This window comes from Malania oleifera, chromosome 1, assembly GCF_029873635.1.
Source record: "Malania oleifera isolate guangnan ecotype guangnan chromosome 1, ASM2987363v1, whole genome shotgun sequence".
Classification (NCBI taxonomy): Eukaryota; Viridiplantae; Streptophyta; class Magnoliopsida; order Santalales; family Ximeniaceae; genus Malania; species Malania oleifera.
In genome coordinates, this window is record NC_080417.1 from 131,709,346 (window position 1) to 131,729,180 (window position 19,835).

Below are 19,835 nucleotides of genomic sequence, written 5' to 3' on the forward strand. Positions count from 1 at the left end.
AATGAGAGCATTAGAGATTAGACTGGAGAACATGTCACGGTCTCATATTGGATGTGTACTATGGGAGATCTTGATATTTTGTGTGGAGTGGTTAGACATCAACATTGTCTTGATTTTAGAGTTTGATCACTACTAACTAAGATGGAACATAGCTAAAAAGATAGGTAAGGATTTTTCCATCCTTAAAAAAATTATATCTCTTGGAGAAAGCCAAATTGGACGTTGATGAGTTTGGCGGAGTGTTGGAGGCTTGCTTATAAATTTAGAGGAAATGTCTTGATTTTAGAGTTTGATCACTACTAACTAAGACGTAATATTGCTAAAAAGATATGTGAGGAGTTTAGAGGAGAGGATTTTTGCACCCTTAATTTATGTCTCTTGGAGAAAACCAAGTTGGACGTCGATGGGTTTGGTGAGCGTTGGAGGCTTGTTTAGAAATTTAGAGGAAATGTCTTGATTTTAGAGTTTGATTACTACTAACTAAGATAGAACTTTGCTAAAAAGATATGTGAGAAGTTTAGAGGAGAGGATTTTTGTGCCCTTTAAAAATATTTATATTTCTTAGAGAAAACTAAATTGGACGTTCGTGGGTTTGGTGGATGCTGGAGGCTTGCGTAGAAATTGGAGGAAATGTGCATCGTAAATCATTTTAAACCCAAGAGATTGCTCAAACAACTAAGATGAATTATGAGTCATACTTCATAACTTTCTATAGATGGTAGATCTAATTTGTATAGGCAACTCCAAGTAAAATCTGACTCCATAGAGGCTATTGATCTCATCATCGATGAGACCTCCACTCTCCACGGAGGTCTTGTAGAGATAAAACGATTATTTGGATTGTCATGTAAATATTTGTTTTCATCCTAACCTCGTGTTAGTATTGTTACCACTCCCATTCTCATGTAGAAGACATAGGTATGAGTGCTTAGTGAAATAAAATTAAAATAGCAAAAAATGCAAAGTCAAAACATTTAATGTTAGATTAGAAATCAAATACTTAAGGTTATGATTTTATAATTGATACTAAATATTGGTTAAGTTGAAAGATAGAGCGATGGACCAATTACCCAAATGCATTAGTAGAATGCTTAGGACCTGGACATCAATGTACCAAAAAAATAAATAAATAAAAAAAGAATTCCCTTCTATAAAAAAAATGTTGCACATATTCGTGAGAAAATACGAAGGGATTGATCCTTCATTGATGATAAGACACATGACACGTCTCTTAGCTGTCTAATTTTGGTTTGATTATCACTCACACTCTACTTTTTGAGAAAATTATTAGCTTTCGTTGTTCTAATTCGTGTAACTTCAACTAGCATCTTTATAATATTTATATATGTGGCTATACATACATACATACATATATATATATATATATATATATATATATATATATACACGCGCGCACACACACATATTTTTACATCCTAATATCACCGGTTTAATCACCGGTTCAATTGACCGGTCTGACTGAGCGGATCGACTCGGTAGCTTCACCGGTCACTCACCCGTCCGGGTATAAAGCCCATGAATAGAAAAGAAAATGCGGGGGAGAAGAGGCCCGCGCTTGTTTTCTTCCAATACTTTCTTGTGATCGTTTCTGCTAGGCGGCCGGCGGTTCCTGATAGAATCCTTCGTGGCTTTCTGTCGAGTGTGAGGAGAAGAAGATGGGAAGTCAGGTCCGGAACCCTAATAAGCAAACCCAGCTCAATCCCAACTGGGCTCACCTCAGAGAAGTATTTCTCTCTCTTTCTCCCACTCACTCTCTCTATCCCCCTCTCTATTTCTACTCTTCTCTCTCTTTAATCTCTCTGTCTCTACGTAGAAACTGAGAAGCCATGGTAGCTCCAATCCCCCAAGACGTTCAGAGAACTCCGAAGCAAAAACCTTATTAGGTAATAAGTGTGCCGTGTTTTGTTTCTGTTTCTCAGTTGTTTGGGTTCTGAATGCCTCTGTCCTCTGTTTGTGTGCCTTTATTATTATTATTATTATTATTCATGTTCTCTTGTTTTGCCTTCGATTCGCATCTCAGGGAAGCGCAAGGAAAGACCTGATACAGAATCCGATGATTCTCAGCTTAGTCCTCTCAACCCGACCTCTACTGATTTTAGGTGATTCTTAGCAACTCATCTTTTTCTCGCTGGGAATTTTTTTGAGCGCCATTTGATCCTCTAGGTAGAAGGAGAGAAAAAGGAAAGGAAAACTTTTAAATGGTTAAAAATGCTTTCCTATCTTTGGCATTTTCATTTTTTTTTTATCTCTGTAATTTTTTCAAAGAAAAAAGGGAGTATTTTGCTGGAAAACTTGGGTGCAATACACCTTAAAAAACTATGAAAACGAAAATTAGAAACTAGAGAAGGAGAAACTGAAAATTAAAACGAAAGCTTGTTTGGTTAATGTCCTCAAAATTTAAATTAAAAAAAAAAAAATCTGGTGGAATGGTTGTTTATGATAAACGTATGATTATAATGCAAAATGATACAAATTAAAATATTATAGTAGAAATAGAAATTAACTATTGCTAATTATACTTAATTTTATTTTTAAATTCATGTTTTAGTACTATAAGAACAATGCTCTTCTATAGTTGTATGTGAAGGTTGAGAAATAGTGAGAATATTTTTGGGTTATTTTTAAATTTTTTTTTTTCTCAAATTTGTAGAAAATTTATGTATTTTAATTTTATTTAAATTCACATGGCAATTTTATCTTTATTTATTCACTAAAATGTGTATATACAATGATTTAATTGACAAAAATGAGTTCTAGACAGTGAACAACTGAAAACTAACAAGAAGTTACTATAACAATTGAAAACCACAAAAATTGAAAACTAGCAACTCAGGAAAGTGTGTTGCCATCAACTGTTCTTTAACTTTATCACAATGGAAACAGATAACGAAAAAATAGAAATGGTATCAAACAAGCCCTTGAGTTCTAATTTGTTCCATCAGCAATGCGGTAATCATTTCTATTGGGGATCATTTCCTTTCAAGAATGTGATGTGCTTTACACCTTATGTTCCATTACGTTGCTCTCTGCTGATAGTGTTCCTTATGTCAGGTGATTGCAGTCAAGTGCCTGTTTTCATGTGATGCTGTTTATGCCTCCCTTTGTTTTAAAAATTCTGTATAGCATGGGGATGTCTTACTCAAGTTTATAGAAAAGCCCACTTTTGATTACAATTGCACTAAGTTTGTAGGGAGCAATTTACAATCATAGTTTAAGGGCAGTATCTTGAAGTTCTGTGTTTGTAGTCTCTCTGAATATCATGGTTTTCAAAATTATTCATTAAATTTGTTTGAGAAAATATGCTTGCGATTATTTGTTGGTATGCTGGACGAACATTTAATGAATTATTGATCCAACATGCTGAGAACAACTATTCATTTTCTTTATGTTAGAGAATTATTGATCCAACATGCTGAGAACAACTATTCCATTTCTTTATGTTAGAGCATTTAAATATATTAGAAATTGTTGGATGCACATTTTTATGCATTATTGAAAAGCAAATGTTTTTGTTAGATGTTCTAATGCTGGATCTATCTTTGGCTGGCTGGTATCTTGCTTGTCCACAAAGATGGGCATATTTCCTAGTGTAGGGATTCAAACTTTGTTCTGCTTTTAAGAGGTTCATCTATTTGCTGCTGCTTTTTTTTTTTTTAAAATAATAATCTTTTTAAAACTTGACAGTGTTATACTAACAACATATGTTTTTCTGCATACTGCATTGAATGTGCATTGAGCTGTATTCTGTCATTCAAAACTCACCAAGTTTTGGACAGCCTGACAGATGTGGTAGCCATGGATTGTGAAATGGTCGGTGTCAGTTCTCAAGGAAACAAAAGTGCTCTTGGACGTGTCACTCTGGTAAATGTTTGTTCTTGCATACCCTTTTTTGTCATTTTGTTCATCTTGTTGCAAGATAATCTGGAAAGTTCCCTATGCTTGAAAAAATACTTGCATCAACAGTAGACTGAACTGCTGAAACAGCCACGCAACCTTGCAACAGTAGACTGAAGTGGGGAAAGCTTTATATCAACATAAACGTTTTTATCTATTCTTTCAGCTACCCATATACCATCTCAGTATTTGTCAAAAAAAAAAAACTGAAATGAAGAATGGTGCCCCTCCGAAATATGAAGTGGGAGAGAAGGGATGTCATAATTGGGGTTTTGAGTAAGATCTGTTCGTGTCCAATCACAGAAATGATCCCTTTCAAGCCAGATTACTCTGTTCAGAAGCTATTTATCTCTGCTGTTCCTCAAATTTAGTTGAGCTTTTCAAGCAATTGGTGCTTGTAACAGGACCTCGATGATGCATGTAGAGTTGTATGTTAAAAATGATAAATAATGCTAGGTGATCCATATTAGAATGTTTTGGTTGGAGTTCATCTCCAATTTTGCAACCTCAGCTTTATGTTTATTTGTAACATTTTCAGTTTGCAATGACTTAATTTTTTGTTAGGGTCCTCGTTTGCTAACTGTGGTTTAGCTTGCGACAGGTAAATAAGTGGGGAAATGTTCTATATGATGAGTTTGTTCGTCCATTTGACCGTGTTGTTGACTTCCGCACAAGAATAAGTGGAATTAGACCCCGTGATTTGAGGAAAGGTTGCCGTTATCTTTTAATCTTTTAATTTTGATATATATATATATAGATAGATGGGTAGATAATGTTCAGTTCCATTCTTAATATATTCAAACTTCAAATGCATATGATAGACTGTTTATTTTGCTAATTGTTGGGCTATGTAGTTGCTAATAATTGAGTTTAACATATATTTTATAGTAGATAGTAGTATTTGTATGTGTTTATGGCTGTGTCTTGTCATCTGAGGGGTGAAAATAAAAGGAAAATTAAATCTGTTGGTGGTGTCATTGAACCAACATGAGAGAGTACATCTTAAATTGGTTCATGATAAAATTTCTGGATATTTGAAGTTGAAATTCGGACATGCAGAAATGTCACTGTCTTCATACTAATGCATTCTTAAGCACTATTGTACTGATTTGGAGCTGTATCTTGTTGCAGTTTCTATAATTTTGCGGAGTGCAGATAAAGTGTCACCAAGTTTATTTGGATGCACCTGCTACTTTTTTTATTTTTGGATTTTCCTGCCGTCCCACATGGCCACACCCCTTCCCTGTGGAGGTGTAGCATCATGTTGTCACTGCCAACTAACTGTCATATGCAAACACCTTATAAATCAATTTTCCCCTCTGAAACATATCAATGCTTAATGCTTATTTGATTGCAATATATGCAGCAATAGATCTTCCACAAATCAATGATACAGGTGCTTGGATAACTGAAATTGGATTTGAGATATGAATTTCTAGGCCTTCTTTTGGGTTGGGATGGGGGAGGGTGGGTGCATTTGATTTAACATGCACGTAGCAGCAGCTGTTAACAAATGATAGAATTAAACTTGAGCCCTCTCTGATCCTTATCCAACCTCCTAGTTTGTGAATCCGAATTTCACCTGGTGGATTCATCCTACTCATAGCATGTTTGTGTCACCATGGGATCTAGGCTGTGAATCTGAATTTGACCTGGTGGATTCATCCTCCTGATAGCATCTTTGTGTCACCATGGGAACTCATAAGGTAGACAATGCCTAAGCAATTAGATATTGCCAGCTGAGCCATGAAACTGCGAAAGCATCCTATGGTCCATTGTATAGATAAGGATCGGATGTATGGATCTTTTTCCACTTGCATCAATTTAGACTACATCAGAACTTATAACAATGTTCCAAAACTATTAGAAATTCCAGCATTTAAGGTTTTTCTTTTCCCTATACCTTATTCTTCTCTTTTGGCTCATCGTCCTCCCTTCAACTTGCTCCCATGAGCAGAATAATTGTCTGAATCTCTTCTAATTTTGGTTGCTAGAAGCTGTGATGTAATCAATATTTTTGTTGAAAGATGCTAACATTCTGGTTCTGGACGAGAGAAGGTTCCTCATGCATGGTGGCTATTGGAAAACAGTGGTCTTGGAAAGAAAACCTTTTGACCTCATTAGAATCATTGAGTATCGGAGAAGGCGAAGGATCTCCATTTTCTTGGAGATGGATGAACTCAACTGATTTCTTTGTTCTTGGAAAGAACTTCGGGGCACCGATAAATCCCTCCTTTGGCCCAAAAGGACAAGAAAAGGGTAAAACCTCTTTATGATCCAACTAAAGAAGAAAACCTGTGGCAGTGCATCTTACTCATGGGAATCAACCCAAACAGATGGAGAAGTATTGCCTACCCAGAAAGTTTTGACTAAAAGAGGTGGAACAAGGAGCTTGGTTGAAGAATCCTAGGACACTAACTGCAAGGCCATGGGAGGTAAGTCCTAGCATCGACTAGAGGCAAAACCTCCTCCCACATGGGTTAAGGTAACTCATCGGAGTGGCACAAAGCTTCTACCTGCAGATGTGGTTGCTTCCACTCTTTTTCTAAAGTTGTAACAATTGTTGTTGAACTAAAGGGTAGGAAGATGGGTTCTTACCCAGGTGATATGCCTGCCTTTGGATTGACATTCATTTTTCTCAAAATGTGAATGGATTAAGAAATTTAGATTTAACAAGTGGATTGGAACACTTGAAATAATTGAGAATGACACTCTGCACCTAAGGATTGGACGATTTGCGACCTTGTGGACTTAAATGACTATGATAGATATGGAGAAGGAGCTTGGGACCAGGGGAGAAACTACTACTTGTAGTTTAGACCTTTTTTTGGCTAGATAAATTTTGGGAGCTTGTGGCATACATCAAAAACCAATGGGAGAGGTCTTTTCCTGGAAGGGTGGAATCAAGGACTTCGTGTCCAATGGTTAAATTAATAAACAAACTGATGAGAATAGGTTTGTTTAGCTTAGTAACAAATTTCTCATTGTCAAGGCTTCAAAATTGAAAAGTTTGGTTTGGTTACTCCCAGGCCCAAGACTTTCTCCAATTTTCAAGACCTTTATACAAGACTTAACTTGGGCTTAACTCATTTTTGCAATAGTTTGCGTCTCTTTTGCTCCTTTGCAAAAGATAGAAGGCCAATTGACTTGAAGCTCAATCACCCTGTTATTTCCTCAATGGAGCCCCTTAATTTGGACGGCTTCCTTCACTCATGATTTGGGTTTTCAAGACCCTTTAGACACTTATGTGCACAACACAACGAACATCTCTTAGTCCCAAAGACCCACTCCACCATGTGACGATCATCTTGCTTGACAATGATGGCTCACCAAGGTTCAATGATAGAGATGATAATTCAGCATCAATCCCTGTCCTTGATAGAGTTTCAAAAGGCAACATAGAGGGATTTCCTTCTCTAGGCATTAAAGAACTCAAGGGATTGGACAATGATAAGGAACAATTCAAGGAATGGATTTCCAATTGGATACTTCACAAAGTCAAGATGTTTAGCAATGGTTGTGGAGGATTCAGGCAAGGATCTTTGTTGTACGGTGAGTGGAATTGATTTTGAGGCAATCAAAAAAGGCCATGGAAGGAGTTTCGACAAGGCTTTAAAAATCTCAATCATGGAAGAAAGTGTTAACGCAAGAGGAAAATCAACTCTTTGCAAAGTATTGCCAGATTATGCATAGTAAGATTAGCGAAGATTGATTGAGGCGATCAAAAGGATAAGTTGCAAAAGAGGGCAAGTGGCTCATGATAGTGGCGGCCAGGAATTCACAAGACAATTCTCAGGGGTTGACAACAAAGTGATCTAGGCTAGATGTGCTGAATATTGTCCTTGGTTTGGGCCCTATTATTAAGTGGTTTAGTCTCTGGTTAGACATGGAGTAGGCTAAGTATTAGCCCAGGTGGGAAATCAATAGGCCTAACACTTAAAGGTGAGTGCTTGTCCTGGTTAGTACTTGTAATGGCTGCCCTCTAGATGTTTTTCGTTCCCCCTCTCCCCTTATTGTTTATCTTGGTTATGGAAGTTTTAAGCTCTGTTGAAAAAGGTTTTTGAAAGAGACCTCCTCAAAGACCTTAGCATTAGAATGAATAGGACAAAAATGGAAGTCTCCCATCTCCTATCAATACCATTATTTTCTGCGAAAATGACCCTCACCAGAATCTTAATCTTAGGTGCATCCTCCATAGGTTTGAAGCTGTCTTTGGATTGAAGGTGAACTTAAGAAAGGCGTACTTGAGCACATAACTAAGGGGCCTCTCCTTGGCCTACCTACCTTGGTCTTCCTTGTGGTGCTAAATTCAACCCTGTCATTAAAAAAATTGAAAGAAAATTGGCCAATTATAAAAGGAATTATCTATCTAAAGGTAGGAGACTTATCCTAGTGAAGAGCACTCTACCTAATCTCTTGTCTATTATATGTCTCTCTTTCTTATTTGTAGCGATCTCAGCCCAACTTGGGTGAGGTACTGTCTGCTTTGGCCCATTGGCCTAACAATTTTGTCTTATAAAAGGTGCCTCACATAGTTGGCATTTGAACTATTCTTATAAGCCCAAGATCACCCTAGCATAAATCTGATTTGGGATTGTGACGTGCTCTCTCGCTTGATTTTTGACTCCCTTATCAAAGTGGTTCACACCTTTGTATAGGATCCACCCACATGATAATATCCTCAGGGTGGCTCAAATACTAAATGTAATGGTCTCAACCCAACTTTTGGTGAGGTATTGTCCGCTTTGGCCCACTGGCCTCATGGTTTTGTTTTATAAAAGACTTCTCACATAGTTGGCCTTCAAACCATTCTTGTAAGACCAAGATCTCTCTCGTACACATCCAATGTGGGACCGTGACACTCTCCCTTGCCTAGTTGCCAAAAGGCTAGAGCGAATTCAGAGGCAATCTCTTTGGGGCTGTTTAGGGGAAGCCCCATCTCGTTAAGTTGGGGGTTGTTAAACAACCTCTAAGACACGGAGATCTAGGGTTAAAATCGTCATCTACTTTCAAGAAAGCTCTCCTTGGAGAATGGTTTTGGAGATTCATGAAGAAGGATAACCTTTGGAGGGAAGTGATTGCTTCAAGATATGGTCTGCTATGTAATGGCTGGACCACTAAAGTTGGGAGAGGAGCACATGGTGTTGGAGTTCGGAAATTCATCAAAAAAGGTTATGAGGATTTTTACCCTTTCATTAGCTTTTGAGTGGGGAGTGGGGATAAAATTTTCTTTCGACATGATATATGGTGCAATTCATAGTTGTTAGAATCTTACAATTAGCGATTTGACCCGTACTATTTGTATCAAGTTCACATCAAATCGATTCGAATCTTAATAGCATATCTAAAAACTATTGAATATTGCCGAATCTATTAATTGACGTCGTGAATCTGACGAATTGACCCGAATCTATGGATTCACATGATTCTAGACCTATCATATCCTAACAAATTTGATTAGTTTAAAACCCCAAAACAACAATTTTTTTTTTGCATTATTGCTTTTATGTTTACACGATTACCTTCAATTCCTTGTCTACGTTAATTTTGTTAAAAAAAAAAAAACGAAGAAAATAGAACTTTATGTCTTATGTTGCCATTAAGAAGAAAGGGCAGAACACTCACTGTAGGTGGTACTCATGTTTCGTTGTATTGTTAGATTCAAAAGTTGGTTTTTGTAGTAGTTTGTTAAGTTATTGTCATTTGTTTTTGGTTAATTATTTTTTCGATTTAATCCAAGAAAGAACATGAATGAAATGTTATTTTTATTGTAGATAAACACCAAAAGTTCAAATTTTTATTTTTTTCTTGATTCCTTCCCTTAAATAGAAGAAGTTTCATTTTTTATTAATAGTTCTTGGCTCATTCTCTTAGTTTTCATCTGCTTAGGGAAAACATAAACATGAAATATGTTTTTTCGTTTTCAATTTTTTTTTACACTGGAAAAATTTAAATGTATTTTACCATTTTGCTTGTTTGTATATCAATATATGCATGTCATTTAGAATTGGTTTTGGAAAATTGTGTGATTCGGTTGATTCTTGATTCCCAAACTTGAATTTCGATTCACGATTCAAATTTCGATTTGACGACTATTGTGCAATCTGTCTCCCTTAGTACCAAAACCCTTCTATCTTCAGCCTGGCTCGTGGCAAGGATTCCCTTATCAGTAATCATCTCCAAATTTCTGGCCACATTTCTTTGATTAGGAATGCTGTAGATTGAGAAATGGAGAAAATGATTTTTTAGATAGCTTATACAAAATCCATTACCGTTAACACCAAATGATACCAAGTGGATCCTGGACTAAAGCAGCATGGTCAGATCCTTCTTTAGGAAATTCACTCCCCAGATGGAACTATTAATAACTTAGAAGCACTTATGGAAAACAGCAGCCCTCACAAGATTTGTTTTCTTTGCATGAGAGACAACTCCTAGGGAAATTCTTACCTGGACAACCTTCAAAAAAGGGGGCTGCTCCATGTAAACAGGTGCTTCTTGTGTTTAGAAAGTACGGAAACTATTGATTCTCATGCACTGTTCCTGGACCATAACACTGTGGGACCTGGCCATTTCCTCAATCAGACATCAGCCGGCTATTGATAGGACAGTGAAGGAGAGTTATGGGCTTGCAAAGGAATCCCAGCTAGTAAGTAGAGGAAGAAAGCCTTGTCCCTCATTCCCCTTGCCATTGTTTGGTTTGTGTGGAGGGAAGGGAATAAGAGAGCTTTTGAAGGAACAGCAATGCCCCTATTTATTTTTATGGACCACTGTAGTACTATAACTAGGTTGCATAGTGGTTTGTCTTTTGTTGGCTCACTTGTAATTCTTGATTTTTTTTTATACCCTGCAGAGCAGGTACGTGCATTGCTGTTTATACATGGGTGGCATCACCTTGATGCCCTTCAATAATACCTTTTTTTTTTTTTCTGATAAAAAAAGAAAAAAACAATCTGTGGGTAGGGACGGCTAATTGTTTGGTGGATAAGAGGGATCAGGCTTGGGCTCAAATAGGTTAAGAGCGAAATAGGCTCCTTTGTCAGCCCCAAAATTCTAACCCTCACAAAGAAATTAATCTGCCCATTTCAAGTTTCAGAAAGGGATGAATAAACCCTCAGTACAGCTAACTCTCATGTGCAGGAGGAGCCAGCCCTAACCCTTTTGCAGAAAAAATTGATGCCGATCCATGTTGTAAAGATGAGGATCCTAGACTTCGACAGCACATCACAGGGGGGTTGATGGGGTGATTCCTGCAGTGTAGACTTCGACCAGGGACAGGTACCAATTTGGTTTCTCTTGGGATTTCAGTTGATGCTCCTGCACTTTTAGTTTGAGAGGGTTGTTGCCAGGATGAGGGCTTGTTCAAGAAGCTGCCATTGGCATTAGCTGAGGGATGGGCTTATACTAAGGTACATGGGATGAGCTTACACTAAGGTACGGGAAGGAGGTGCAGATGATGTCCAAAGGATTGCTGATGATGTGGGGGATAAAACTACTGGGAGGGAAAGAATTTCCAGAGGGTTTATGCATGTTGGGTGGACTAGCGAGTTAATTCTCTGGGACAACAGAAGAAGATGCAAGAATCAATGATGGAAGTGCTCTGTGTTGTGAAATCCAGAGTATTCAGAAGGGAGGTTAAGATGTCAGTGGTAGTAAGGATAAGGAGAAGGAAAAATTTGGTGCTATGTTGGATAATGATAGTGTCGATATTACTGAATTTGAGGCTGAGGGTGCTTTGCTTTTGGATGAGATTCAAGAAACAGTGTGGCTTTGATTCTGAATCATCTGATTTACTTGGGGATTTACCATAAGTGCCACCATCTCCAATGGAAGCTTTAGAGAGTACTTGTATAATTGAGGGCGATGGAATGTGTAAGGTGTAAGGTTTTCTGGTCCTTGAGGTGACGAAGTTTGCTTGGACGGTGCTAAAAGGGATTTGAAGAAGGGACAATGCGAATTAGTAAATTTGAAGTGTTTGCTGAAATATGAAGGCAAGGGTTTAAAACTGGGGGGGGGGGGGGAGTTCTTGTTTGAATTGTTAGTATGGACCCTTTTTTGCATTCTATTTTCTTTATTTATATATATTTTTATCTCTCTACTGAGGATTGCTTGTCCTATTTGAGGTTGTAATCTGCTTTCCTCTCTCAATATATTTTCTTTATTATAAAAAAATGGATGCCATTGATAGATTTTTCATCAGCAGTATATGGAGTATGGAGAATGCAACTGGGTCTCACTAAAAGCTGTTGGAAATGGTGGAGGGCTGACAGCTATTTGGAAGGAAGCTGTGGTGAAATTAGTTGAATATGCTACTGGCACTTTCTTGGTATCCTGCTTACACTGAGAGTTGGACGACAGCATAATCTGGCTTTTCATTGGTGTCTATGGCCCCTGCGAAGGGCCTTCCAGACAATTTTTGTTGAACAAGCTTTGGGAAGCCCGAGCTAAATGGGATGCTACTTGGGTTATTGGAGGAGACTTTTAACTTGGTGCTGTTGCCTCACAAAATAAATGGTATAAATATGGAAAATGCTAGCATGAAGGAATTTTAGATTTCGTAATTGTGAATGCCCTCATTGACCTCCCTTAGTGGTGCTTCTTGTACTTGGTCCAACTAGAGAGTCCTTTGTTCTCAAGGATTGGCCAATTCTTCTTCTCAGCAAGGTGGTAAGAGCACTTCCTAAAGTCTCTATGAAGCTTCTCCCAAGGCCTATCTCTGATCATCGTCTACATGCTCAACTCCCTTCTGTTTCTAAAAAAATGTGGCTCAAGCATGAAGGCTTTGGGGATCAAATTTAGTGGTGGTGGTCTCCAATGTTAAAGGATGCGCTGCTCTCCAATTTTAAAGGATATGCAAGTTTGATTTTGCTTCTAAGACATTTTAGAACATACACAAGTTTTAGTTTTGCTTCCTAAGTTGAAGGGACTAAAGGGAAAGCTGAAATGGTGGGGAATAAAAGTACCTTTTGGAGATATTCAGTTGAAGAAGGATTCTATTCTTGGCAATCTTAAGGGACTCGACGACAAAGAGATAAACCAAAACTAACTGTCGATGAAAAAACTGGAAGGCAACTTATTAGGAAAGAGCTGTTCAAGGTCTCTAACATGGATGAAACAAGAAGGGGAAAAAAATAGGGCTTTGTGGACCAAAGATGGGGACTGAAACATCAAGTTCTTCCACCAAAGAGTGAATGTATATAAAAGATAACACCTTGTATAGAATTGAAATTGATGGGAAGATTCTTGAAGAGGAGAGGGCCATAAAGGAAGCAATATGTAATTTTTACAAGAATCTGTACTCGAGTTCAGCTACTTGGAGATGAATTATGGAAGGTTGACAACATCAATTTTAGAGAGATTAGTAACTCTACTGCCGTGTGGGCTTGAAAGCCCTTTTGGCAAGGATATATTCTCCAAGCCATTAAGTATTGTAATGGTGATGAAGTTCCAGGCTCTGATGGATTCATGATGGCCTTCTTTCAAGCAAAATGCGGTCTTTTTAAATATGACGTCATCAAGATTTTTTGGTGATTTTCACAAATTGAGCGACTTTGTTGTTTTCTTGACCCCTAAGAAAGTAGGAGCCATTAACATCAAAGACTTACATCCTATTAGCTTAGTAGGAATTATTCACAAAATTTTATCCAAAGTGCTCGTTTTGAAACTAGTTTTCGGGTCAGTGTCACCATTTCTTAGTTGAAAAAAGGTGGATTATGGGTGCCAGACCTTATTGCCTCTGAAATTGTGGAAGCACATTTTAGGGCCAGTTGAAGAGAGTGGGTTTGTAAAATCGACATGGAAATAGCCTTTTTTGATGCGTGTGGGGATTTTTCTACTCTACATCCTTTAAAAAATGGCTTTTGGGAATTTACAGTGCTAATGGATTGAGCAATGTATCACACACTGTCCTTCTCCATTCTCATAATGGCTACCCCTCAGGATTTTCACGTTCCTCCATAGGTTTTTGGCAAGGTGATCCCCTTTTTTCTTTGGAATTCTTTCTGGTAATGGAAGTTTTGATTCTCTTGTTGCAAAAAGCAATAGGGGCAAATGCAACTCTCTTCAAGGGGCTCAGTGTTGGAAGAATTGGAAGGAAAATAGAAGTGTCTCACCTCCTTTTTGCAGATGACACCGTAATATGTTGTGAGGTTGAAACTCAACAGATTCTCAAACTCGAAATGCATCATCTTGTTTTGAAGCAATTTTAGGATTGAAAGTCAGCTTCGGATAAGAGAGCTTATGCCCATCGATGATAGGACAATCGGCATCTTTATAGCTGGTATTTTGAGCTGCAAATGGGGGTATTTTCTTCAAATTACTTAGGGCTTTCTCCTGAAATTTAAGGATAAATGAGTTTGGTAGCCTATTGTTGAGAGATTTGAGAAAAAACTAGTCGGTTGGAAATGAAATTACCTCTCAAAAGGTGGAGGACTCTCTCTTACGTGTGAAGATTTTTTCACCTTTATTCACTTTGAAGCAGGGAATGGGAATAATATTTTCTTTTGGCATGACATGTGGTGCAGACTCACCCTGCTTAGCATTTATTTTCATTAAATTTTCAATTTGGTGGGTGCTCTGGTTAATATGCATTTTCAACTTTTTGGACAATGGAGCAATCTGGGACATTTCCCCCTTGTGAAAACTGTTCAAGTTCGGGGGCTTGTCAACTTCGCTGAGGTTTTTTGGCTGCTTATGCAATAGAGATCCTTTGGGAAAGACACCAAATGAGCCTAATTGAGCCCTTAATAAAAAATGGCAGCTTTTCAGCCAGCTCATACTACAGAAAGTCGTATAAACCTGCAGAGACCAGAACCAATTTCTCTTGGAAACTCATATCGAAATCTCTAGCCTCTATAAAGGTAGCCTTCTGTGCTTGTGAAGCAGCTCTGAGGAAGATTCTTACTATTAACAATCTTCAATAAATGGGGATATCTTTAGTTGACATGTTTGTTTTTTCTTTTGGGTGAAATAGATGCTGAACCCATTGCTCATATCCTCAGTGCTTTTGGACTAGAAACCTTTGGAATCTGGTTTTTGTTCTAGTCAGTCATCTTTGATTACTGCTATGACAGTGGAGAATGAGATTTGGCTGTGAGAGACATCTGTTCTAGCAAATAAAGACAGAAAAAAGCTATGATTCTGTAACCATTTGTTGCAATGTGTGGAGGGAAAGGAACAAAAGAGCTTTGAAATATCAGCTATGTTACTCACAGTTACCAAATATTGATGGCTTTCCACTCTCATTAGATGGTTGAGTGAGCTGTAATGCCGCACATATTGGATGCTTGCAAAATTCTTAATTTTTGGACATTTTGTATCATAGGTGATAACCTTTCCTTTTGGCTCTATTTTTGTAAGTGGGTGGCACTCCCGTGGAGTCTTTTAATGAATTCTCCTTTTTGCTGATAAAAAAAGAGTAAAATGTGGTTGGTAATTGTCTGCGGTAATAGTGTAGTTAACTTATAAAAAGGTCTTAGCTGTGTTTCGTTTTGTTTTCTCATTTCCTTTTTTTTTTTTGGTTATTTTTGAGGAGACTTTGTTGTCCTGATGTTTGTAGTTTTTCTTTCCTCCCTATTTATGGTAAAAAAAATATAAGCATGTCAAACTAACTAAAATGTAATTGTTTATGCCTTGAAGTATAGTTAGTTTATTAATATTAGAAAAAAATGTTGCGACTTTGGAATCTGGAGAAATCAGCAATGTTTCAAATTGTGCTCAATAGCTATAAGAGTTCTAATGCATGTTTGTGATGTTATTAACAGCCAAAGATTTCACGGCTGTGCAGATGAAAGTGGCTGAATTAATCAAGGGACGGATTCTTGTTGGCCATGCCTTGCACAATGATTTCAAGGTTGGTACTCTGTTGGCTTGGTTATGGCACCTAGGGTGTTTAGTTGGGTGTGATTAAATTTACCAACAATTCCAACTTCAAGAAATAAGTGTGGAAGGAATTGAACAGTATCAAACCAATCTTCTATTTAAAAAAAAAATGTTGGTTTGATCTTACATGATCCACTCCTCAAGGGACTTGTTTGGGTATTCCGCCAGTAGAAAATCAACTAGTACATGTACATTCAGCATATGGATCTTTGATCAATTACAGACAGTAATACAACCAATTGAACAATAGACCACAGATAATGTAATATAAATGGTTAAATGACCAATTGGTCAACTAATCTGCAGCTACTCGATCCAAAAACTATCACAAGTAGTAAATAAACAAATCTACAAATCTCACAATAAAATATGAGATCAGAGTTTTAAAGATGTGGAAGATCAGCATGTTTAATCTGTGTGGCTACATGAGCTTTAGCATGAGCAACTCGAGTTTGATGAGCAGCACAAATGAGTTGATTTATCTGGTGGCTTGTGCAGTAAGCTGATACAACGTATTTGAATCTTCAATGAAGCTCATATGTTCACATAATATTTTGAAACTGTAAAATCAATAAAAAAAGTTGACAAAGATAGCTCTTCTATTTTCTCAAGATATGGAACATGAATCCAAGATTGTTAGATGATAGGGTTAGCTGTAAGGGGTCATGTTTCTTTCCTTTTTTTAAAATTTTATTAGTTTTTAGGAGATTGCAGAGATATAAAGCCCAAAGATAAGGTAAGAAATATGGCCATTAGCAAATGTTAAGCAAAGCTCTTCAATTTTAGCTTTGAAAATTATGCATGTTAGAGAAGCAATAGTTGCTGCTGCAAAATCTGCCAGCAGGCCCAGCACACCATCTATATACGTGTATACGTAAAAATCCAATTTTTACTGCTCAGAAATCATGTATAAATATGTTGTTATGTATCGATGTGTGACAATAATATATAAACAATGGTAACAAGATTAGTCCAAAATAACCATGTAATACTATAGATCCATGTTTTTTTACTGAATTGCAGCTTTTAGTTCTGCCAGTTCATAAGTCTGTTCATGCGACTGCTGTCATGAGTTGGCTTATGCACAACATGAGCCTGTTTCTGCTATTATGCCAAAATCATTTATACTCACATTGTTCCCATGTATTGTGAGCAAATAAGAAAAAATCATTAAGAAGACTTTGGAGTCATCAAAACATCAATATGAAATAATAATTCAACACAACACATGAACAGCACATATGTTTTGTTACCATCAGTATCTATCCCTTGGGTTTAACTGTTTTTTCCAATTTGGCTGTGTGGGTAAGTGACTTGAGTATCTAGAGTGAATTTTCTTTTTGGACAGGTTTTGCTTTTAAGTCATCCAAAGCAAGATATGAGGGATACTTCAGAGTATCAACCCTTTCTAAAGTATTGTTACCCTCGTCTGTTTATAATCTTCATTTGCAGCTTGCTTTTCCCCCCGACCTAAATGTTCCTAATTTTTGTGGTTGCTGAAGCAGGGAAGGGCGCAAAAAGTCACTTCGGCATCTCGCAACTGAATTCCTTGGTGTCGAGATCCAAAATGGGGAGCACTGCCCTGTCAGTTCCTTAACCCTGCAGTGATTATTTTTATTTTTTTTGTAGTTCATGTAAACATTTAACTCATTTGAGGTAAGATGAGTAAAAGGTATCGTAAGTAAATCGTTGGGCCTTCGATTGGCCATTTGTTGGGTGAAAGTACACGAGGTATAAATCCAAACCTTTATGGGTCTTGTCTTATTAATGCATCTTCTTTCAGATAGAAGATGCCCGTGCTGCGATGCTGCTTTACCAGAAAAACCGAAAACAATGGGAGAAGAGTGTCAAAGATCACACGAGGCTTAAACAAAAGCAGAAGAAACGAAAGCCGAAAAGGAAGCCAGCGGAGAGGGATGCTTCAAATGCCCATCATGCTCAGAATGCATCGTAGCTCCTGGGAGGTCCATTAATACTTTGCCGGCTGTCTGTAGTCCTGTACAAACTGATCCATAGAAGTTATGTCGATGGGAATGATTTTTTGTGCAGGTGGGCCTGAAGGAAAAAGATGAAATGGGCACAAGCCATTAAGTTATATATCAAAACCATGTGAAATCACAACCTTGCTAATTTTATTAATAAAATATGCTTAAAATGCTAGTGTTTCCAAATAATTAAGTAGCTTTCAAATTAGATGATTAATTGATTTGATTAATATTACAAAAGTTTAAGTCTTATTCAATGTTTGTTAACGACAATCATGACATTAATATCTTAGTTACAAAAGTGTCCAATAATGTCATTAACTGCTAACATAAAGGAGAGTGCTGATGATTTGATTCATAATATCAAAGTAAAAGGGGTTAAGTCTTCAAGTTTATATCAATATTAATTCAATAAATTACTATTTTAATTTGATTAATTTTTATTTATTTATTTATTTAAAATAAGGATGTACTTGAAAGCAAGAAAGGGTTAAGTCTTGAAGTTTATATTAATACTAATTCAATCAATTACTATTTTAATTTGATTTTAGCATCTCTTTTAACAAAGAATAACAAGGTTTAAATTCCCGGGTTTGTTTTCGCTTCTGTACTCCTGAATTTACCCTCCCTTTGGAGTTTTGGGATTAACTTTAAGGGGCGCAGGATTAGTCATATAGATCGTAAAACGGACACGTGGATATTTGGTGCGTAATCCAAAAAAAAAAAAAAAAAAGGTTTAAATTTTGCATAATTTTAAAAAAAGACAACAGAATTTAGCGCTAACAGTGAAATCATGCAGTCATTTTTTTTTTATATATTTTTATTTAATTAATTATTTACTTGTGTTTGGAGAAAATAAATAGTCTGCTTCTCAATGAGGAAATGAATACTATCTATGTTTGGAGAAAATAAATTGTGTGCTTCTCAATGAGGAAATGAAAACTGTCTTATTAAACTATCTATCATATCACATGATACACAATTAGTTACAAATTTAAAAGTTCAATAAATTTTGATTAATTATTATTTTTGAATTAAATTATTAAAATTCAAATTTCAATTAATTATTAAAATATATAAAACAATCCATAACTGTTAACAATAATTTCTACTTATTGGTTTATCACCGTATATGATGTTGAATACATTTTTATTTTCTGCCACGAACAACCGAGCCTCTGAATTTGTCACATAATGAGTTCAACCGTGTTATACCACACACTTGGTGCCGTGCCATGTGAGCCCGTGTTATCATGGGCCTGCGTAATATAAGCCCATAAATTTAATATTCTCTAGTCTCTCACTCTCATTTGGTACGTGGAATGAAATTGAAATAGAAAAGGAATAAGGAAAATTGCCTTTAGAATGCAATTATTGTGTTCAATTAATAATTTAGAATGACTATAGAAATTCAATTTTAATTTCTTTACAACATTTGATATTCTTCAATGCCTTCAAAAAAAGAAGTTATTTTTTATAAAAACCCCTAATACATAATTATTTAATATTTTTATTTTATAATAGTGGTTTTTGTTAGTGTTAATATTTTTTTGCTGTTGTTATTATTATTTTTTTGTTTTTTATACTACTTATTATCATTAAAATGATAAAAAATATTATTTTTATTTTTTATTGTTATTATTTTCCTTTTTTGTTATTATTATTATTATTTTTATAGCAATAATTTTTGTCATTGTAATTATTATTAATTATTTTTTATATTATTTTTATAATAATTAGTTTCCTCGAAATACTAACTATTATTTTTTCCTTATTATTATTATTATTATTATTATTATTATTATTATTATTATTATTATTATTGTTATTGTTCTTTTTGTCATTATTATTTTTTATAGTAATGAATGTGATTGCCATTGTAATTATTATTAGTTATTATTATTATTTTTAATTTTTAGGATAATTATTTTCCTCAAAATAATAATTATTATTGCATTTTATTATTATTATTATTATTATTATTATTATTATTGTTATTGTTGTTGTTGTTGTTCTTATTGTTATTATCATTTTAATAGTAATAAATATTATTAT

At 36.0% G+C, this 19,835-nt stretch overlaps 1 protein-coding gene across 2 annotated transcripts; it reads left to right on the forward strand.

The window, feature by feature from the left end:
- The first annotated feature begins 1,545 nt into the window (after positions 1–1,545).
- Positions 1,546–17,969, forward strand: LOC131154924 (uncharacterized). 2 transcript variants are annotated; one of them, XM_058107773.1, is made up of 9 exons: positions 1,546–1,745; positions 1,835–1,904; positions 2,042–2,120; positions 3,798–3,882; positions 4,517–4,625; positions 15,678–15,766; positions 17,144–17,208; positions 17,301–17,379; positions 17,579–17,969. In XM_058107773.1, the coding sequence occupies exons 1-9, from the start codon at positions 1,677–1,679 to the stop codon at positions 17,747–17,749; spliced, it is 816 nt and encodes a 271-aa protein (XP_057963756.1). In that variant the 5' UTR covers positions 1,546–1,676; the 3' UTR covers positions 17,750–17,969. The 2 variants fall into 2 exon arrangements, with proteins under 2 accessions (XP_057963756.1, XP_057963749.1); XM_058107766.1 differs by having other exon boundaries at positions 1,547–1,745; positions 17,298–17,379.
- The last annotated feature ends 1,866 nt before the right edge of the window (positions 17,970–19,835 follow it).